The sequence below is a fragment of the Scyliorhinus canicula genome, chromosome 5 (genome assembly GCF_902713615.1).
Source record: "Scyliorhinus canicula chromosome 5, sScyCan1.1, whole genome shotgun sequence".
In the NCBI taxonomy this organism is placed as follows: domain Eukaryota; kingdom Metazoa; phylum Chordata; class Chondrichthyes; order Carcharhiniformes; family Scyliorhinidae; genus Scyliorhinus; species Scyliorhinus canicula.
In genome coordinates, this window is record NC_052150.1 from 211851401 (window position 1) to 211874457 (window position 23057).

General features: G+C 44.9%; 1 protein-coding gene across 11 annotated transcripts in view; it reads left to right on the top strand.

Annotated features, from left to right (window-relative positions):
• kmt2ca (lysine (K)-specific methyltransferase 2Ca) overlaps positions 1 to 23057 on the top strand; it is a 537383-nt gene that overhangs the window by 442952 nt on the left and 71374 nt on the right. For all 11 annotated transcript variants that reach the window (XM_038798420.1, XM_038798425.1, XM_038798416.1 and 8 more), the window contains 5 exons: positions 1399 to 1733; positions 3455 to 5322; positions 11371 to 11482; positions 14344 to 14425; positions 19953 to 20016. In XM_038798420.1, the coding sequence (XP_038654348.1) occupies positions 1399 to 1733; positions 3455 to 5322; positions 11371 to 11482; positions 14344 to 14425; positions 19953 to 20016 (2461 nt within the window). The remainder of the gene's footprint in view (positions 1 to 1398; positions 1734 to 3454; positions 5323 to 11370; positions 11483 to 14343; positions 14426 to 19952; positions 20017 to 23057) is intronic.

Here is a 23057-nt window from a genome sequence, read left to right on the forward strand (position 1 = left end):
AGGCTTTAAATTGAAAGATTTAATAAAATTAAGATTATTTTGCATCCAATTACACTGAAGGGTTCGATTTTTGAAGCCGCCCTAAATTATCGTGTTAAATACAATTGCGCAGACGTGGAACGGCCATTGTAATGAACTGGCTGGTCCCAAAATGTGCACCACTTTTCACCTCGAGGCATGCTCGCCATACCTCTCAAAGCATTGCCACATAATTTTTCATTCAAAAGAAAAACAAATTTGTATTTTATATTCATGCTTGTCCAAAGCTGAGCCATTTCACAGAAAGCTTTACTAGAAAGTTAGGTGTCCTTGATTCTAGAAATTTGTTTAATTCATAGCAGGAGATCTGCTGCCAAAGCAATTCAGATCAGCACCTTCTAAAAGAACCAGCTGAGGAAAATGCCATTAAACAATGAGATTAATAATTACGCAAAAGAATAAAAGATTCAGAACAAATGTCCGAGAACTCCTGGAGGTCGGTCATCAGTTTTCCTTGATTCAGTATAATACCAAGTATTTAGATCAGTAGAGTTGATCAGGATACTAACGTTTTAGATTGATGACCTGTGAGAAAAGTTCTTTTAGGTCATCAAACTGAAATATTAACTCTGTTTTTCCCTCAATAGGTGCAGCCAGACCTAATGAATATTTCCAGCATTTCTTTTATTTCTATTTCACACTTCCAACTTGAAGTATTTTAATATTGCATTAGAAAAATGTGACTTGACTGTCAATCTCAAGCAAAGCCAGAACTGATGACATGTTGGTCAGTGACAGAACAGCTGTTGCGGCTGTATTTAGCATTCTGTTCAAACCTAAAAAGGCCTTCATAACACCAGTAATAAAAGTGCGGAAAAATCATTTCTCTGGACGAATAATTGGAATGTTGTACTCTGGCCAGGAAGTTGAGAGCTAAGTTAACCGGCACTTGGTAAACCAAGATTATTGGAAGATGCTTTATAAATCAGGAATTTCTCACATGCCTTAATATTGCAGTGTGATTTCCCAGTGACTTCCTGTGCTCGCAGAAACCACCAGGATCATGTTTCTTAAACAAATGTCCTTGTCTTTGGTTATGCTGCTTTGATACTCTCTAACAAAACAAACTTGAACACCAATTTAATATTTGGGAAATGATTCGATACATCATTTGAATCTGTTTTAGAATGGGCTTAGCTATTTGATTTTGAACATGATGGTAGATTGATTCATTTTCCATGAGCCATTTCTGTATCATTTATGTTACTTATGTACGGGTTTCTATGAACAGGTTTGTACTTTTAAATGTTCAGCAGTAGGAGAACAATAAAACATGGTTTTAATGACTGAAATAAGATAAATTAATTGTTTGTATTCATAGTAAAACTGTATGTAAATGTGAATACTTTCAATTTTTAGAGGCTCCGATTACGTGAACTGATTCTTCGACAGCAGCAGCAGAAGATTGCAGTTCGTCAGGAAAAAGGCCTGCAAGAGCAAGCAATGGCATCTGCAGCAACACCACTTAGGCACTGGCCACAGGAGGATTTAAAACGTCAAAATGAACTGTTTGGCAGACCACCTCCCCCTTACCCTGGTATCGTTAGACTCCCTCGTGTTTCTCAAGTTGGCCAAAGATTTTCAGGCCTTTTCGCAAATGAACCACGTGGTCGTTTTATAACTGACGGTCAATTTAACAGACCACAATTTTCTGGAGATGTTACAAGGATGGTCATGAGGCCCCAAGGTCCAAGGTAAACATTATAACAAAAACGTGAAACTTTGCAGATTTCAGTCAGATGATCTTTATCTTTTTTTGACATGTTAAATTGATTTTAAAATACTTGGATTTTAAGCTGGCAGCTATGAGCAAAACTTTTTAAAGTATTGCAGTAAATGTGGAGCTTCGAAAATGCCTCAGAATGTAGCAGCAGGAGTAGACCATTAAGATGGCGGCTGATCATCCAACTCAGTAACCTGTTCCCGCTTTCCTCCCATATCTTTTGATTCCTTGAGCTGCAAGAGCTATGTCTAACTCCTTGAAAAAACACAATGTTTTGGCCTCAAATACTTTTTGTGGCAGTGAATTCCACAGGCTCACCACTCTCTGGGTGACAAAATTTCTCCTCATGTCAGTCCTCAATGTTTTACCCCATATCCTTCAACTGTGACCTCTGGTTCTGGATTGCTCACCATCAGATACTTCCTTCTTGCATCAACCCTGTCTAGTTCGGATAGAATTTTAGATGTTTCCATTCTATACTCAAGCAAATATAATCCCAACTGACTCGATCTCTCGTTATACGTCAGTCCTGCCATCAGTTTTGTAAATCCTTACTGAACTCCCTCTATAGCAAGAACATCCTTCCTCAGATAATGTGACCAAAATTGCGCACAATATTCCAGGTGTGGTTTCACTAACGCGTGCAGACTCGGCACAGCCAGTGACCCAAGCGGGAATCGAATCTGGGACCCTGGCACTGTGAGGCCATAGTGCTAACCTTATGCTATCATGCTGCCCACATATAATCTACTTTCCTGTTTTTGCTACCAAAGTGGATAACCTCTCATTTATCCACAATATACTGCATCTACCATGTATTTGTCCACTCACTCAACTTGTCCAAATAATACTGAAACATCTCTGCATCCTCCTCACAGCTCATTCTCCCATCCAGCTTTGTCATTTGGAAATTTGTAGGTATTACATTTAGTTCGCTCATCTAAATCATTAATATATATTGTGAATAACTGGGGTCCTAGCACTGATCCCTGCAGTACTCCACTAGTCACTGTCTGCCATTCCGAAAACGATTCGTTATTGCTACTCTTTGTTTCCTGTCTGGCAACCGGTTTTCTGTTCATCTCCATACACTACCCTCAATCCCACGCGCTTTAATTTTACTCTTATGTGGGACTTTATCAAAAGCCTTCTGGAAGTCCAAATAAACCACATCACTGGCTCCCTCTCGTCAATTCTAGTTATATCCTTTTTTTTTTAATTTAGATTACCCAATTATTTTTTCCAATTAAGGGGCAATTTAGCATGGCCAATCCACCTATTCTGCACATTTTTGGGTTGTGGGGGCGAAACCCACGCAGACACGGGGAGAATGTGCAAACTCCACACGGACAGTGACCCAGAGCCGGGATCGAACCTGTGACCTCAGCTCCGTGAGGCGGTTGTGCTAACCACTAGGCCACCATGCTGCCCTTCTAGTTATATCCTTGAAGAATTCCAGTAGATTTGTCGAGCTTGATTTCCTCTTCATAAATCCATGCTGAATCATCCAATCTTGTCGAGGGTTTTCCAAATGCTCTACTATTAAATCTTCTATAATGGATTCTTTCCCCACTGCCAACATCCGGCTGACTGATCTATAATTACCTGTTTTCTCCCTTACCTTTCTTTTTAAATAGTAGGTTTATATTAGCTACCCTCTAATTTTGCGTACTAAATCCTTCTTTCTTCTAGGAACACTTTTGCAGGAAATGGGCAGAGACCGTTTGCAAATCAGGAACACTTCCTTGGACAACATCAGATGCAGGCGCATGTTCCCAGCCTTCCACAGCAGCTAAGGAGATCGCTATCCGTGGACTTTACCCGATCTTTAAATGCCCCACAGGTGAACAATGGAGTAATTATCCCTCAACATTTTCCTCCTCGAGGTATGCAAATGCAACAGCACAATATTTTGGGTCAACCATTCATAGAACTACGGCATAGGATACCAGAAAATAGGCCACGGCTTCCTTTTGCATCATTGGTGCCTTCTACAAGTGGTTTAGATCCAGGTAGCCAGCAACAAAGACCTGGGGGGATTACTGTACCAGCGCAGGGTACTTTCTCTCCAAGTCAAGGACCAAAGCCATTGGACTCTATGTCAAATCAACAGCAAGGCATCCGTAACCAAATGGAAAATTGTAATAATTTAGATCATGTTAATCAGCACCACCAGCAGCAGATGCATATAAATCATCCAGCCATGACCCTTTCACGTTCTTTGAGCAATCCACCTGCCAGTGAGGCTTTTTCATCAACGATATCCTTGTCTACCCGTGCATCCATTCAAGGAGACAGTATGGTAGAAAAACTTGATTCTGATGAGCCATCAGTGAAAGATATTGATGTTAAAGATCTTGATGGAGTGAGAGACCTAGAAGTTAAAGACTTAGATGATGAAGATTTGGAAAACTTAAATTTGGATCCAGTAGATGGAAAAGGTGATCCTGATTTAGATAATTTAGACAATATAGAAACAAATGACCCACATTTGGATGATCTCTTAAAATCAGGGGAGTTTGACCTTATAGCTTATACCGACCCTGAGCTTGATCTGGCTGACAAAAAGGACATGTTTAATGAAGAATTGGAGCTTAATGATCCGATAGATGATAAATTGGATGAACAGAGCAAAACTGAAGAAGAAACAAACTGCGGCCAGCTAGGCAAAGCAGGAGAACCATCTGATCTCTACCCTGAGAAAGAAAAAACTATAAAACCAAGCGAAGAAACAATTGAAACTGGTCCTAAAAATGCAATGGATTCTGTAAAATCTGAAACTGGTACCAACAATAATAATCACAATGCTCCTTACGATGTGGGTACAGCGGAGACTGAGACAAAAGATACGATAACAGATAGTACACCCGCTTGTAACTCTTGCATTGGTGGAGAACTGGAAATGGCAAAGGAAGAGGAAAGAGTTGACTTTAACCAAGAAACTAACGGGGCTAGCCCAGGTTTCAGTGAGTCTCAATCTTCTACCCAAACATCTGTTTCTATAGGAAGTAATTCATGTAGTCGAACTGGTTCTACTCCAGTCCTTTCAAGTTTGTTAACTGAAAAGCCAAGCAGTTCTGGACTCTCATCGTTGGGTTCACCAACCCAGATTGTGCCATCACCTCAATCACATCCGAATATAGGTATCCCCCAATCTCCTAATATGGCCATCTCCCCAGGGCAAATGTCTGAGAACGCAATAAATCAAAATTTGCAGATAGGGCAACGGTTAAACCGTAGCTTCGCACAAGGCCCTTCAGCAAGCCAGACATTTTTCCAAGTGCAACCACCTAGCCAGAACTACGCAGCAGGCCAACAACCAAATCAAAATGTGGTTATCACAAATCAACCAGGTCCCAGTAATCTATCCAACACACAACAAATCGTACTTCCTCAGACAATGGGTCTTCAGGCTCAGCGGGAGAGACCCCTCCTTTTGGAAGAGCAACCCCTCCTTTTACAGGACCTTTTGGAACAGGAAAGGCAGGAGCAGCAACAACAGCGACAAATGCAGGCTATGATACGTCATCGCTCCACTGATTCCTTCTTCCCTAACATTGGTGAGTTTATCTTGACTTTCTTTTGTTGTGATCAAAACCGGAAATTAATGCCATGAATGAAGGATTTAATAATACATTAATGCTTTGAAACATTTAAATATAAACAGTGATCTGATATTTATTTTGCTGCTTTGAATCAGTGTGAGAAAGAAAAACTTTGTCAAATTATCGGATATTTGTTGGATGAATACCTGTTGCTGACTTTTTTTTTTAATTCATTTACTGGATGTGGGCATCTCTGGTTAGGCCAGCATTTATTGCCCAACCCTAATTACTCTTCAGAAGTTGGTGATGCGTTGCCTTCTGGAACTGCTGCAGTCCCTGAGGTGCAGGTGCGCGCACAGTGCTGTTCGGAAGAGCGTTCCAGGATTTTGTCCCAACGACAGTGAAGGAACGGCGATATATTTCCAAGTCCGAGTGGTGAATGACTTGGAGGGGTGGTGTGGTTCCTAGGTATCTGCTGCTCTTGGCTTTCCAGATGTTAGTGGTCGTGAATTTGGAAGGTGCTGCCTAAAGAACCTTGGCGAGTTACTGTCGTTCACCTTGTAAATGGTACACATGGATGCCACTGTTCATTGGTGGTGGAGGGATTGAATTTTTGTGGAAGGGGTAGGAATCAAGGAGGCTGCTTTGTCCTGGCTAGTATTGAGCTTCTTGAGAGTTGTTGGAGCTACACTGATTTAGGCAAACAGAAAGTATTCCATTACACTCCTGACCTGTGCCTTGTAGATGGTGGATAGGCTTTGCGGGGTCAGGAGGTGAGTTACTTACGTAGGAATCCTAGCCTTTTGACCTGCTCTGGTAGCTACCGTATTTATAAGGCTAGTCCAGTTCAGTTTCTGATAAGTGGTTCTCTTCTCTCTCTCTCTCTCTCTCTCTCTCTCTCTCTCTCTCTCTTCCCCCCCCCCCCCCCCCCCCAAAGGATATTGATTGTGGGGGATTCAGCGATGGTAATGCCATTGAATGTCATGGGGTGATGGTTAAATCCTCTCTTGTAGGAGATAGTCATTGCCTGACAGTTGTGTGGCACGAAGGCAACTGCCCAAGCCTGGATATTGTCCAGGACTTGCTGCATTTGGACATGGACTGCTTCATTATCTGAGGAGTCGTGAATGGTACTGATCATTGTGCAATTATCTGCGAACATCCCCACTTCTGACCTTATGATGGAAGGGAGGTCATTGATGAAGCAGCTGAAGATGGTTGGGCCTACGACACTACCCTGAGGAACTCCTGCAGTGATGCTCTGGAGCTGAGGCGATTGACCTCCAACTACCATGAGCATCTTCCTTTGCACCAGGTTATGACTCCAACCAGCGGAGAGTTTTTCCCCCTGGTGCTCATTGACTCCAGTTTTGTTAGTTCTACTTGATGCCGCACTCGGTCAAATGCTGCAGTGATTGGTAAGATTTTAGAGTCTGTTATTAAATATGAGATCGCAAAGCACTTGGAAGTGCATGGTAAAATAGGACTGAGTCAGCACGGCTTTGTCAAAGGGAGGTCGTGTCTGACAAATCTGTTACAGTTCTTTGAGGAGGTAACAAGGAAGTTAGACAAAGGAGAACCACTGGACATGATTTATTTAGATTTCCAGAAGGCCTTTGCAAGGTGCCGCACAGGAGACTGCTAAATAAGTTAAGAGCCCATGGTGTTAGGGGTAAGATCCTGGCATGGATAGAGGATTGGCTGACTGGCAGAAGGCAGAGAGTGGGGATAAAGAGGTCTTTTTCAGGGTGGCAGCCGGTGAGTAGTGGAGTGTGCCTCGAGTCTGTGCTGGGACCACAACCTTTTATAATATATATTAATGATCTGGAAGAAGGTACTGAAGGCACTGTTGCTAAGTTTGCAGATTATATAAAGATCTGTAGTGGGACAGGTAATATTGAGGAAGCAAGGGGGCTGCAGAAGGACTTGGACAAGCTAGGAGAGTGGGCAATGAAGTGGCAAATGAAATACAATGTGGAAAATTGTGACGTTGTGCACTTTGGAAGGAGGAATTTAGGCATAGACTATTTTCTAAATGGAGAAATGCTTCGGAAAGCAGCAGCGCAAAGGGATTGGGAGTCCTTGTTCACAGTGTTCTTAAGGTTAACATGCAGGTTCAGTCGGCAGTTAAGAAGGCAATGCAATGTTAGCATTCATGTCAAGAGGGCTAGAATACAAGACCAGGGGTGTACTTCTGAGGCTGTATAAGGCTCTGGTCAGACCCCTTTGGAGTATTGTGAGCAGTTTTGGGCCCCGATCTCAGGTCGGATGTGCTGGCCTTGGAGAGGGTTCAGAGGACATTCACAAGAATGATCCCTGGAGTGAAGAACTTGTCGTATGAGGAACCTTTGAGGACTCTGGGTCTCTACTCGTTGGAGTTTAGAAGGATGAGAGGGAATTTTATTGAAACTTACAAAATACTGCAAGGCCTGGATAGAGTGGATGTGGAGAGGATGTTTCCACTTGTCGGAAAAACTAGAACCAGAGGAGACCATCTTAGACTAACTTAGAACAGAGATGAGAAGGAATTTCTTCAGCCAGTGGGTGGTGAATCTGTGGAACTCTTTGCTGCAGAAGGCTGTGGAGGCCAATTCACTGAGTGTCTTTAAGACAGAGATAGATAGGTTCTTGATTAATAAGGGGATCAGGGGTTATGGGAAGAAGACAGGAGAATGGGGATATCAGCCATGATTGAATGGCGGAGCAGACTCGAAGGGCCAAATGGCCTAATTCTGCTCCTATGTCTTATGGTCTTATGTCAAGGGCATCATTTGTGCATGCAATTAAGTTACTTTCATGTTTTCTTGTTGTATTGTCCCTTGTGAATCTAGCAATGTTTTTTTTATCAAAGTTGTTGTGAAAATGCAAAGTGATTTAACATCATGAACCGTACAGAATATAATCAGAAGGGCCAATGGAATTCTGGCCTTTATACCAAGAGGGTAGAAGTCATACTTCAGTTGTACAGTTTTGGTTAGACCACACCTGGAGTACTATGAGTAGTTCTGTGCACCACACCTCAGGATAGATCGATTGGCTTTAAAGTTTTAAACTTTAGGGTTTTATTTAATATCCTTACTGTGTGGCATTACCTTATGTGATATGTGCACCTGTACCCCCAGTCCTGCTGTTGCTCTACCTATTTTGTTTTCCAATATTTTTGAGTTTTCATTTTTAGTAGTTGGTTTAACATGTTGGAATTAACATTTTGATGACGTGAATCAGATCCAACGATGCTACAAGATGGGGAGGCAGTTGATATAGTAGCAAAGTGCAAGATCCGTGGAACCTTTTGATCTGCAATGCATTAGATCTATGCAATCATGTTTTCACTTTGAACAATGGCTTTGTATTGTGAATGGTGCTCATTTGAAGTAAATGTGCCTTAACACTGCATATACTGGAACTGAAGACCAGCTTTGCTGTGTGCAGCTGAATGCTGACTATGTAGCACATTTACTCACTGCACAATCAAAAATCATTTGCTCGGTCAGCATTGAAGTGTATCGCTACCATACATGCCATGCTGGGAGAACGTTCCATTTTGGAAGTGGAGGGAATTTATGATGCATCAGATACAAATGCTGCTTCTGGCCCCTTAGTCGGGGTGGCATTTACTTTTGATGTTAACACCTAATTATTCTTTTTGGATGCAGTAGACAAGAGCCCTTTGAAATAAAATGAGACTTGTTGTTGCTGTATATTGGATTGGATTTGTTCATTCTCACGTGTACCAAGGTACAGTGAAAAGTATTTTTCTGTGAGCAGCTCAACAGATCATTAAGTACATGCAAAGAAAAGGAAATAAAAGTAAATCCATAATAGGGCAACACAAGGTACACAATGTAACTACATAACACCAGCAACGGGTGAAGCATACAGGGGTGTAGTGTTAATCAGGTCAGTCCATAAGAGGGTCGTTTAGGAGTCTGGTAACAGTGGGGAAGAAACTGTTTCTGAGTCTGTTCGTACGTGTTCTCAGATTTTTGGATCTCCTGCCCGATGGGAAAAGTTGGAAGAGTGAGTAGGCCGGGTGGGAGGGGTCCTTGATTATGCCTCCCGCTTTCCCCAGGCAGCGGGAGGTGTAGATGGAGTAAATGGATAGGAGACAGGTTCGTGTGATGGACTGGGCGGTGTTCACGACTCTCTGAAGTTTCTTGCGGTCTTGGGCTGAGCAGTTGCCATACCAGACGGTGATGCACCCAGATAGGATACTTTCTATAGTGCATCTGTAAAAGTTGGTAAGAGTTAATGTGTACATGCTGAATTTCCTTAGTTTCCTGAGGAAGTATAGGCACTGTTGTGCTTTCTTGGTAGTAGCGTCGAAGTGGATGGACCAGGGCAGATTTTTGGAGATGTGCACCCCTAGAAATTTGAAACTGCTAACCATCTCCACCTCGGCCCCGTTGATGCTGACATGGGTGTGTACAGTACTTTGCTTTCTGAAGTCATTGACCAGCTCTTTAGTTTTGCTAGCATTGAGGGATAGATTGTTGTCGCTGCACCACTCCACTAGGTTCTCTATCTCCCTCCTGCATTCTGACTCGTCGTTATTTGCGATCTGGCCCACTATGGTCGTATCGTCAGCAAACTTGTAGATGGAGTTGGAACCAAATTTTGCCATGCAGTCATGTGTGTACAGGGAGTGTAGTAGGGGGCTAAGTACGCAGCCTTGCAGGGCCCCGGTATTGAGTACTATTGTGGAGGAGGTGCTGTTGTTTATTCTTACTGATTGTGGTCCGTGGATCAGAAAGTCGAGGATCCAGTTGCAGAGTGAGGAGCCAAGTCCTAGGTTTTGGAGCATTGATATGAGCTTGGCTGGGATTATGGTTATGAAGGTAGAGCTGTAGTCAATAAATAGGAGTCTGATGTCGGAGTCCTTCTTGTCGAGATGCTCTAGATGTGAGTGTAGGGACAGGGAGATGGCATTTGCTGTGGACTGTTGGCAACGGTATGCGAATTGCAGTAGATCAAGACATTTTGGGCGTATGGAGGTGATATGTTTCATGATCAACCTCTCGAAGCACTTCATTACGACTGAAGTCAGGGCCACCTGACGGTAGTCATTGAGGCACGTTGCCTGGTTTTTCTTTGGCACTGGTATGATGGTGGTCTTCTTGAAGCAGGTGGGACCTCGGAGCGGAGTAGGGACAGGTTAAAAATGTCTGCGAACACATCTGCCAGCTGGTCCGCGCAGGCTCTTAGTGCACGGCCAGGGATCTCGGCCGGACCCGTCGCCTTCTGAGGGTTCACTTCCAGGAAAGCCGATCTGACTTCGGAAGCTGTGATGGTGGGTTTGGGTGTTTTATGGGCTGCTGGGGCACTCGACAGTGGATCGTTGGCTTCCTGCTCGAACCGAGCATAGAATGCATAGAGTTCATCAGGGAGGGGTGCGCTGCTGCCGGAGATACTGTTCGACTTTGCTTTGTAGCCATTTATGTTGTTTAGGCCTTGCCACAACTGCCGAGAGCCTGTAACGCTAGTCTGTAACTCTAGCTTGGTCTGATATTCTCTCTTGGCATCTCGGATAGCTTTGCGGAGGTCGTACCTGGGTTTGTTGTATAGGTCAGGGTCGTCTGACTTGAACGCCTCAGACCTGTCCTTCTGTAGGGAGTCAGTCCCTCGATTGAGCCATGGTTTCCGGTTGGGGAACGTACATACTGCTGTCTTTGGCACGTAGTCGCCCACACGTTTGCTGATGAAATCTGTGACGGTGGTGGCATACTCATTTAAGTTGGTCGCTGAGTTCTTAAATATGGAGCAGTCCACTGTCTCCAAGCAGTCACATAGGAGCTCTTCTGTTTCCTCGGACCAGCACTGCACGACCTTCTTAGCTGGATTCTCCTGCTTGAGTTTCTTCTTGTATGCCGGGGAAGGAGCACCATTTTGGCAGTACTCTCTTGAGGTTGGCCTTGTTGAAGTGCCCGACCACGATGAACAAGGCCTCCGGGTGTTCTGTTTCGTAGTTGTTTATAATTATACTTGTACTAATGAACCATAATTGTACTAATGAAAAAATATTTTGGTTGAATCATAACTGAATTCTCTTGCATTCTTTTACAGATTTTGATGCCATTACTGATCCAATAATGAAAGCAAAAATGGTGGCATTGAAGGGAATCAATAGAGTTATGGCCCAAAGTAATTTAGGTATTCCACCGATAGTGATGAACAGGTATAGATTTTGTGTTTTTGAAAATATTTATTTTTATAAGAGTTCTTGGTTCAGCCATTTTACCATCAGCAAGAAAATGTGATGAATTCCGAGAGAATAGTTCGAAATTATACACGACAATGAGGGAAAGCAAGCGGCATTTTCCCCCTTCCCCAGCAATACTAACTCTGGCGGCATAGTTCCTTTCTTGTCAAATATTCTGTAACTCTCCTGCCCAATTTTTTTTTTTTTTTGGGAAGAATTATGCCATTGGCTGTTCTTGCATCTTATTCCCCATACATACAATTACTACTTTTTATATTGGTATAAAATAAACCATTTGGTGTTCGGGCCGGAAGGTGGAGCTGAGTCCACAAAAGATCAGCCATGATCTAATTGAATGGCGGAGCAGGCTCGAGGGGCCAGATGGCCTACTCCTGCTCCTAGTTCTTATGTTTTTATTACACTTGAACCCTCTTCTTCCTGTATATAACCCTCTTCCCCAGCACATTCTGGTCAGCTGCAGTTGTGCATTTACTAAAGTATTCCTTCCTTCCCCCAAAGCTAATGTAATTAAATCCCCAGTTAGTGCTAGCTTTGTTTTATGCCAATTGCCAAGTCCTCCATCTAATTACGTACATGCCATCCTTCCTGTGTGACTGTTTTCCGTCTGCTAACTGCTATCCACTAGTAAGATTCTCAGGTTTGCACTCCACAAGTTTAAAATAGTTAATTTTCCCTGTAAAAAGTTTCCCAAATATCCTCAAAGTTAATTCCCTTCTACATACCACATTTAACTAACCAATCATTATTTTTTTTCTTTCCCACTTGATAATGAAAGAAATACAGATACCAGTAATAACATTGTACCGTGTACCTTAAGCCTCCCATCATATTTATATATTCTGCAGGAAGAGGGCAAGTGATCTAATTGCACACCTCTATCAATATGAAGTGTGCAAGAATAGTCCATTTACTTTGTATCCCCTCTTCCAAAATCCTCACCGTGCATTGCATGAAAAGTTGAGCAAAGATCCGCCTTCCAAGCTTTGATGGATATAATTATGTTATCAAATCGTACTGAAAATGACCTAAGCCACAACTTCAATCCAAGGTCACTGATCTTGCTCTCTACGTGTTGCTGTAAATACAGTGGGACTTTGCACCCCCGCCAGTAGCGTATTTTGGGGAGGTGGCCTGCCATTGGCTGTCGACGGGTTTTCCGTTGTTCGCACCCTCTGGCACCGCGGTGGGGAGTCACCGTCGGTGGAATCGCAAGATCCTGCTGGCATGGATGGTGGAAAATTTCGGCCAATGACTTGTCATTGCCATCCTTTAGCTACGCAAATTGGCGCAGAGTATAACTTTTTGACTGTGGTCCTTCTATTTTCATTCTCTGCTGTCAAGGGTGATTGTCGTACAGTTTCTATATTATGATTTCTGAAATAGTGTTATTGGAACATGGAAAATTTAACGCATAAAGTTTCAATAATATGTCTTGAGTAGGATCCCAAATATTTCAACAAAGAGAGGGATGGGACATTTGAAGGAGAAATTGCCCCAGGGCAGTTCATGTACACCTCCTTATAGGAGACAATAACTACAGACCTGGGAGTAGGCCCTCCCTTTTCTGGGTACAAACACGTTTGGTACAAGGCAACATAGTTTGACGTTACAGATAGTTCAAGCTTTTTCAAGCACATTTGACGATTGGAACCATAATTTGAGGTTCGATCCCGGCCCCGGGTCACTGTCCATGTGGAGTTTGCACGTTCTCCCCGTGTCTTTGTGGGTCTCACCCGCACAACCCAAAAAGATGTGCAGGGTAGGATATTGGGGATGGGCATGTTGATATGTGGAATTGTTGGGGTTCGTATGGGGCGAGACCCTTCAAAAGAGTCAACTCCACATCCACATGTACTCAGCTTGGTCTGATCTAATTCAAAGTGGTGGACAGGGCTCATCTGACCAAGGCAAGGATGAGCGGATTCTTCTCTGGGGCAGAGGACAGGTGGGGGGTAGCTAACCACACTCGTATGTTCTGGTCTTGTCCCAAGTTAGTAAGCTTTTGGGTCTCTTTCTTCAACACCATATTACTCTCAATGTCGATTTGGAGCCATGTCCACCGGTGGCCATTTTCAGGGTGTCAGACTTGCTGGTGCTCCAGACGGGATTGGAGGCTGATGTCCTCGTCTTTGCCCAGTTAATAGCCCGGAGGCGGGTTCTGCTTGGGTGGAGGAATACTACTACGCCCAATGCCTCAGCGTGGCTGGGTAATCTCATGTAGTTCTGGAGAAGGTCAAGTGCACCATCGGTGGTCGGTAGAAGGGTTCTACCTAAGATGGAAGCCATTCATTTCCTTTTTCAAAGAGCTAGTCACCATCATTAGTTTGGGGTGATTAAATTATTTTGTGCTTTTGCTTGTCTGTCTCATTCTTTGAGATTGTAACTTGGGTTAATTGTTTTATAGTACTTTGTTTATAATGAAAAAATTTCAATAAAGGTATTTTTTTTAAATCTGTAGCTATTTAGCTATTTGGTTATAGCAAGGGATCTTTAATTCTCTCTAGCACTTGGTGAAAATTGAGATCCAAGCAGAAAATATACAATTTGGCTACGATTGATTTCTTAAAATCCCTATACTGTCATGATGCAATGCGGGAGTTTCTGTTTTGATGCATGCATGTTTCCACCATATACTGCAAAATGTTTTCGAGAGTGGGTTTTCTTTTATATATGGTGAAACTAGGAAATTTGTTTGTATAAGAGGACCATGGGGAATGATAGCAGTTACCTTCCAGTTTAAAGATAACGTTTGTTTGAAGAAACCAAGAAGTATTTCTTGGATTTCAAACTGTATTCGCTCTTTTTGTTTCTTACAGATTTCCATTTGTGGGTCAACCAATATCTAGTACACCGAGTAGTGACAGTGGACAGAATCCCATTCATCAAGGAGTTAGCCCGGTAATTATCTAATTCAGCAAACTCTGATATCTTTTGGAATTTATGAAGTATATTGTAAATAATGCCAGCGTACCGATTCTAGTCCTTTTTTACCCACTGGAATTGCAGTTAATCACAATAATATTTGTTCCTTCTAATACCGTTCTTTTAAAGTAACTTTTTCAAACTTAACGACCATTGCTTTTGTGATTGTCTTAAACTTGCCTTTTTGCTCAAACTTGCCCTTTTTAAGCAGTAGAATTACTCTTTGTACCTTATCATAATCTACTGCAGCCTTTAAGACCTCAATCAGTAAATCTCTTGTCCTTCACAGCTCAGCTGAGGGGAAAAAACTAATTTTCAAGGCTAAACAAATAGAAAAATATTGCAAATGCTTGAAATCTGAAATAAAAACAGAGTGATGAAAATAGTTAGCAGGTTTAGTAGCATTTGTGGAGTGAGAAACAGAGTTAACGTTCCAGAATTGTTCAGAAGAAAAGCCGTATTCTGCTCAAAACGTTTTCTTCTGCAGTTTCTGCCAGACCTGCTGAATATTTGGAGTACTTTTTTTTTTAATTCAAGGGATGTGGGCGTCGCTGGCTAGGCCAGCATTCATTGCCCGTTACTAATTGCCATCCCTAATTGCCCAGTGGTGACGGGGCTGCCTTCTTGAACCGTTGCAGTCTGTATGGTGTAGGTACACCCCACTGCTGTTATAAAGTTCCAGGATTTTGACCCAGCAATTGAAGGAACTGCAGGGTACAGTTCCAAATCAGGATGGTGAGTAGCTTGGAGGGGGCTTGCAGGTTGTGGTGTTCCCAGGTACCTGGTACTCTTGTCCTTCTAGATCAGTGTTCTTCAAACTTTTTTTCCGGGGACCCATTTTTACCAACCGGCCGACCTTCGCGACCCACGCTGGCCGACCTTCGCGACCCACGCTGGCCGACCTTCGTGACCCACGCCAGTTGACTTGCACGACCCACCATTTTATCTTACCTTGTTTGCTGCTGACAAAAATGGAGGAAATGGTTTTGGGTCCCTTTGGCCCTCGTACACGCTCCTCCAATGGAACCTGTTGGATGAAGGTGAAACCTTCTGGTGTCAGAAAGTATGGAGTCTCCATCTGTCCAAAGTTCTGCATTTTTTTCCCTGTTAAATGTTATCAAATAAAAGCACCCCAAACTTGTAAAATAAAAATAAAATAAATGAAACCAATAAAAATTAAATGAATAACCCCCCCCCCCCCCCCCCCCCCCGAACTTGTAAAACAAAAAGCTGCGACCGTTTTTTTTTAAAAAGCGGCTGCACTGCACATGCGTGCCCAATCATCGGCGTGCATGCGCATCGTTTTGTGCTTGTGCGCCGACGATCTGGCACACATTCGCAGTGCGGCCGCATTTTTTTAACATGTTCCCAGCCATTTTGAAGGCCACTTGCAGCCGGCGTTATTAACAGCCGGCTGTTGCGCGCAAGTTTGCGCGATGGGGAGCGCCGCGACGGACGGTTCCGCGACCCTTCCGACACCCGCCCGCGACCCACCCGCCGCGCCCCCGAGTTTGACAATGCCTGTTTTAAATGGTAGAGGTTATGCATTTGAACAATGCTGTCTAAGGAGCCATAGTGAATTCCTGCAGTGCACATTGTGGACGGTACACACCACTGCTACTGTGCGTCAGTGATGATGGAAATAAATGTTTGTGAAAGGGTTGCTAATCAAGCCGGCTGCTCTGACCTGGATGGTATCAAAACTTCTTGGGTGTTGGAGCTGCACTCATTGAGGTATTCTGTCACACTCCTGAATTATGCTTTGTAGATTGTGAACAGGCTTTGGGAGTCAGGAGGTGGTTTACCCGCCGCAGGATTTCTCATGTCTGACCTGTTTTTGTAGCCACAGTATGTAATCATCAAGTGTGCTAGTCCAGTTGAGTTCTCTCTTCTCCCACCCTCCCAAAGGAGGTTGATAGTGGGAGATTCAGCAATGGTAATGCCACTGACTGGTTAGATTCTCTCTTGTTAGTGATGGTCATTGCCTGGCATTTGTGTGACATGAATGTTGCTTGCCACCTGTCAGCCCAAGCCTGGATATTCACCAAGTCTTGCTGCATTTGGACATGGACTGCTTCTGTACAGGAGGAGTCGTGAATGATGCTGAACATTGTGCAGTCATCTGCAAAGATCCCCACTTCTGGCCTTGTGATCGAGGAAAGTCATTAATGAAGCAGCTGAAGATGGTTTGTCCCAGGATACTGCTCTAAGGAACTCCTGACGTTATGTCCTGGAGCTGTGACCTCCAACAGCAGCATAGTAGCACAGTGGATAGCACAGTTGCTTCACAGCTTCAGAGTTCCAGGTTCAATTCCTGGCTTGGGTCATTGTCTGTGTGGAGTCTACACATTCTCCCTATGTCTGCGTGGGTTTCCTCCGGGTGCTCCGGTTTCCTCCCACAGTCCAAAGATGTGCAGGTTTGGTGGATTGGTCTTGCTAAATTACCTTTAGTGTCCAAACGATTTGGGTGGGTAAACTGAGTTATGGGGATAGGGTGCTCTTTCCAAGGGCCGATGCAGACTCTATGAGGTGAATGGCCTCCTTCTGCACTGTAATTTCTATGAACCATAATCATTTTCCTTTTTGCTAGGGCTTCTTGATGCCACACTGTCAAATGCGGTCTTGATATCAAGGGCAGTTGCTCTCACCTCATTCTGGAGTTAAGCTATTTTGTCCATGTTAGAACCTAGGCTGTGACAAGGTTAGGAGCTGTGTAGCCCTGGCGGAGCCCAAACTGAGTATCAGTGATCAGGTTATTGCTAAGCAAATGTCGCTTGATAGCACTGCTGATGACCCCTTCGATCACTTTACTGATGATCGAGAATAGACTAATGGGCAGTATTTGGCTGGGTTGGATTTTTCTCTTGTATATGGGACATACCTGGACAGTTTTCACCATTGCTGGGTAAATGCCAGAGTTGTAGTTGTACTGGAACAGCTTAGCTAGAAAGAACGCAGAAAGTTCCGAAGGGATCAGTAGAGTTGCTGGAATATTGCCAGGTCCAATAGACTTTTCAATGTCCTCTGCCTTCACCTGTTTCTTGATATCATGTGGAGTGAATGAAATTGGCTGAAAACTCGCATATGTGATGCTGGGGAACGCCGGAGGAGGCCGGGATAGATCCACCACTTGGCATTTCTGCCTGAGGATAGTAGAAAATGCTTCAGCATCATAACTTATTCCATCTTTTCATGTCCCTGTTGCATGCCCTTGTGGTCTTGCCATTCTTGCTATCACCTGAGTGAATGTATATTGTTTCATAGAACATAGAACACTACAGCGCAGTACGGGCCCTTCGGCCCTCTATGTTGCACCGACCTGTGAAACCATCTGAAGCCTATCTGACCTACACTATTCCATTTTCATCCATATGTCTATCCAGTGACCACTTAAATGCCCTTAAAGTTGAAGAGTCTACTACTGTTGCAGGCAGGGCGTTCCACACCCCTACTACTCTCTGAGTAAAGAAACTGCCTCTGATATCTGTCCTATATCTATCACCCCTCAATGTAAAGCTATGTCCCCTCGTGTTGGTTATCACCATACGAGGAAAAAGACTCTCACTGTCCACCCTATCTAACCCTCTGACTATCTTATATGTCTCTATTAAGTCACCTCTCAGCCTTCTCCTCTCTAACGAAAACAACCTCAATTCCCTGAGCCTTTCCTCGTAAGACCTTCCCTCCATACCAGGCAACATCCTAGTAAATCTCCTCTGAACCCTTTCCAAAGCTTCCACATCCTTCCTATAATGTGGTGACCAGAACTGCACGCAGTACTCCAGGTGCGGCCGCACCAGAGTTATGTACAGCTGCAGCATGACCTTGTGGTTCCGAAACTCAATCCCCCTGCTTATAAAGGCTAGCACACCTAATGCCTTCTTAACAGCCCTATTAACCTGGGTGGCAACTTTCAGGGATTTATGTACCTGGATGCCGAGATCTCTCTGTTCATCTACACTACCAAGAATCTTGCCATTAGCCCAGTACTCTGCATTCCTGTTACTCCTTCCAAAGTGAACCACCTCACACTTTTCCGCATTAAACTCCATCTGCCACCTCTCAGCCCAGCTCTGCAGCTTATCTATGTCCCTCTGTATCCTATAACATCCTTCAGCACTATCCACAACTCCACCGACCTTCGTGTCATCTGCAAATTTACTAACCCATCCTTCTACACCCTCTTCCAGGTCATTTATAAAAATGACAAACAGCAGTGGCCCCAAAACAGATCCTTGCGGTACACCACTAGTAACTGAACTCCAGGATGAACATTTGCCATCAACCACCACCCTCTGTCTTCTTTCAGCTAGCCAATTACTGATCCAAACCGCTAAATCACCTTCAATTCCATACTTCCTTATTTTCTGCAATAGCCTACGGTGGGGAACCTTATCAAACGCCTTACTGAAATCCATATACACCACATCAACAGCTTTACCCTGATCCACCTGTTTGGTCACCTTCTCAAAAAACTCAATAAGGTTTGTGAGGCATGACCTACCCTTCACAAAACCATGTTGACTATCGCTAATCAACTTGTTCTTTTCAAGATGATTATAAACCCTATCTCTTATAACCTTTTCCAACATTTTACCCACAACCGAAGTAAGGCTCACAGGTCTATAATTACCAGGGTTGTCTCTACTCCCCTTCTTGAACAAGGAGACAACATTTGCTATCCTCCAGTCTTCCGGCACTATTCCTGTCAACAAAGACGACATAAAGATCAAGGACAAAGGCTCTGCAATCTCCTCCCTGGCTTCCCAGAGAATCCTAGGATAAATCCCATCTGGCCCAGGGGACTTATCTATTTTGACATTTTCCAAAATTACTAACACCTCCTCCTTTTGAACCTCAATTCCATCTAGCCTGGTCGACTGAACCTGAGTGTTCTCCTCGACAACATTGTCTTTCTCCAGTGTAAACACTGATGAAAAATATCCATTTAACGCTTTCCCTATCTCCTCTGATTCCACACACAACTTTCCACTACTATCCTTGATTGGCCCTAATCTTACTCGAGTCATTCTTTTGTTCCTGATATACCTATAGAAAGCCTTATATTAATAAGCCTTATATTTCCTTTTCATTACTTTTATACTCTGCATTTACAAGATTCTATATATTTTCAGGTACCTGTTAAACTGTTCTAGCAAGAGAGATGGATGAGGGAGAAGGGAGAGATCCATTTTACAATTATATTGTGAAATGCTTAAGTTTCTATTGCAGTGACCTGTTGGATTCATATTGCAGAAACTAGCAACAGAATATTATTGGAAGAGGAACTTGAGCTGGTTTCTAGACTGCCTTTATCTCTGGGGAAAAATATGGTTTGATATCCTGGGAGGAGAATGAAGGCAGAATAATAATTGATGTTCCATAAATAAAGATCACTTTGCTATTGTGGGACAGCAATTGTTTGTCAGTGATTTGATTGTTTCATACTGAATAGTAATTCAACAGTTGCTGAAATATTGCTTTCGATTGGATTTATTTTCAGGATGGGAATTTGCCACCTCAAATGTCGCGACCAAATCCTCCATCATTTGGCCCAGGATTCATGAGTAAGTAACAGTAGTTTATTTCAATTGCATTTGTTTCTCACCTTATTCAATTATTTTGTCTGTTTAATGGAATACCTCTGTTTTGCTCTTACGAAGCTTACTCGATGGGCCAAAGGCCTAATACTTGCGTCAAAGTGTTTTCCCTGGCAAAATGAAAATTGTTTGAAGGGGATAAGTCAAGAGAAGCTAACCTTTAGCAGAAATCTGCTATAAACGTAGGGCGCGATTCTCCCAAAACGGGAGAAATCGTAAGGCTGGCGTCAAACCCGGGCGGGTTTGACGCCAGCGCGCCCCTTCCCGACCGGGAACCGATTCTGGTCCCCGGTCGGGGCTAGCAGCCCGACGCCGCAAGCTCCGGCATCACGGGCTTAACGAATTTCGTTAAGCCCGCTTGCCGGAGTTAGCGCCGGCTGACGCGTCATATGACGTCAGCCGCGCATGCGCGGATTGGAGTCTTCCAATCCGCGCATGCGCGGCTGACGTCACCGCGTATTTGCGCGAAACCCGCGCATGCGCGGGCTGGGATGCCCCTCAGCCGCCCCGCGAATGGATACTGCGCGGCGGCGGAAGGACAAATAGTGCGCGGGCATTGGGCCCGCTGCCCGCGATCGGTGCCCACCGATCGCGGGCCCATGGCCCCCTTGGCACGGCCGTGGTACTGCCGTGCCAATCGGTGCCATGGTTATAAAAAGCGAGTTGTTCCCGCCGTTTTTACGAACGGCCAGACCAGGTCTGTTTGCCGTTCGTAAAAACAGCGTAAAGGGCTGGGGCTTCGGCCCATCGAACAGCTGTGAATCGCTGCCGGCCGTAAAAAAACGGCGGCAGCGATTCGTGTCGGGAGTTGGGCGGGGGGGGGCGAGAATAGCGGGAGGGCGGGAAAAATGTCGGGAAGGCCCTCCCGCTATTCTCCGACCCGTCGTGGGGGTCGGAGAATTTCGCCCCTAGTTCCTTGCGGTGCTTTATTTCATATTTAGACATTACTGCAAGTGTGACTTGGTGATAACACCGAGTTCAAATCCCCAAATGCACAGTGCAGGTAGAAATGCTGTTTGAGGAAACGTTAAACCAAACCCCCCCACCGTACTAATCTCCCTCGTCAGCTGATGTAAGCGGTCCTTTAGGCGAAGAAAAGAGGACGTTCTCTCTGTTGGTCAACATTCACCCAACACCAAAATCTCAGCAACAGGTGAATGGGTCAGTTGGCATATTGCTGTTCGTGAGACTTTGCTGTATTGAAATGGTTACAGTTGCCTACATAACAATGGCTTCATAAAATAATAACTTGAAATCACTTTAGACTGTCTTTAGGTTGTGAAAGGTGCCACAACTCCTTTTTAAAACAATTGAAATAATGTTATGGGTTGCATTATGTAAAATATTAAACCTCTGAAAAACACATACCTCTTTAACCTATGAATTTATTAGTGAGTGCAATTGCTTAGCAACCATTCTTCTGATTTTGGCATTTGTCTGCCAAGATCAGGCTTGTATTGAGGAGGGGGGGTCACATTTCTATTTTTTGTGCCACTCAAGTGACCAGTGAGCAAATTTGAAAAAGGTGACATTTGGCACGTTACACATGATTTTCCCCTAAACATTGAGGCATGGACAAAGGGAAGAACTTGCTGTGGAATGTCAAAGCAAATAATAATTTCAAGCGTAATTAATAAAAATGACCATTAGAGTGTGAGAAAGTGTGTGTGAGCTCAACTCACTCCCAGTCTCAGGGTGCTCATGCATTACTCTCTACTGTGAGAGTGGTTGAGAGTTTATGTTGTTGAGGATGAATGAGAATCCTGAGACTAGGCATGAACCACACACACAAACACACACTCTTGCTCTCTCACACACACACTCAACCACACACTCAAACTACACTCTCTCTCTCACGTGCTCGCTCTCACATGCGTGTTCTCTCACACATGCACTGTCTCTCTTGCGCGCGTGTGCTGTCCCACGCACACTCTGTCTCTCCAACGCATACTCTGTCTCTGCCACGCATACTCCGCCTCACCTCACGCGCGCTCAGCCTCTCTCACACACGCACTCCACCTCTCCCACGTGCGCTCCGCCTCTCCCACATGCGCTCCGCCTCTCCCACGTGCGCTCCGCCTCTCCCACGCACGGAGCGCCTCTCTCACGCGCGGAGCGCCTCTCCCACGGTCACTCCGTCGCTCCCACACACATTCCGTCGCTCCTGCGCGCACTCTGTCTCTCCCACCCACACTCACTCGTGCATGCTCGAGAGCGCGCGCTCTCTACCAGATGCGCACTTTCCCACAGGCGATCTCTATCACATGCGCACTCCAGCGCGTGCTCTCTCCAACATGCACGTTTTCTCGTGCGCTCATTATTACATGCTTACTCTCTCACGCCACTCTCTATCACGCGCGCTCTCACAAGCACTCACATTTTCTCACACGCGCTCTCTGTCTCGCACGCACTCTCTGTCTCGCACGCGCTCTCTGTCTCGCACGCGCTCTCTGTCTCGCACGCGCTCTCTGTCTCGCACGCGCTCTCTGTCTCGCACGCGCTCTCTGTCTCGCACGCGCTCTCTGTCTCGCACGCGCTCTCTGTCTCGCACGCGCTCTCTGTCTCGCACGCGCTCTCTGTCTCGCACGCGCTCTCTGTCTCGCACGCGCTCTCTGTCTCGCACGCGCTCTCTGTCTCGCACGCGCTCTCTGTCTCGCACGCGCTCTCTGTCTCGCACGCGCCCTCTGTCTCGCACGCGCCCTCTGTCTCGCACGCGCTCTCTGTCTCGCACGCGCTCTCTGTCTCGCACGCGCTCTCTGTCTCGCACGCGCTCTGTCTCGCACGCGCTCTGTCTCGCACGCGCTCTGTCTCGCACGCGCTCTGTCTCGCACGCGCTCTGTCTCGCACGCGCTCTGTCTCGCACGCGTTCTGTCTCGCACGCGCTCTGCCTCGCACGCGCTCTGTCTCGCACGCGCTCTCTGTCTCGCACGCGCTCTCTGTCTCGCACGCGCTCTCTGTCTCGCACGCGCTCTCTGTCTCGCACGCGCTCTCTGTCTCACTCACGCGCT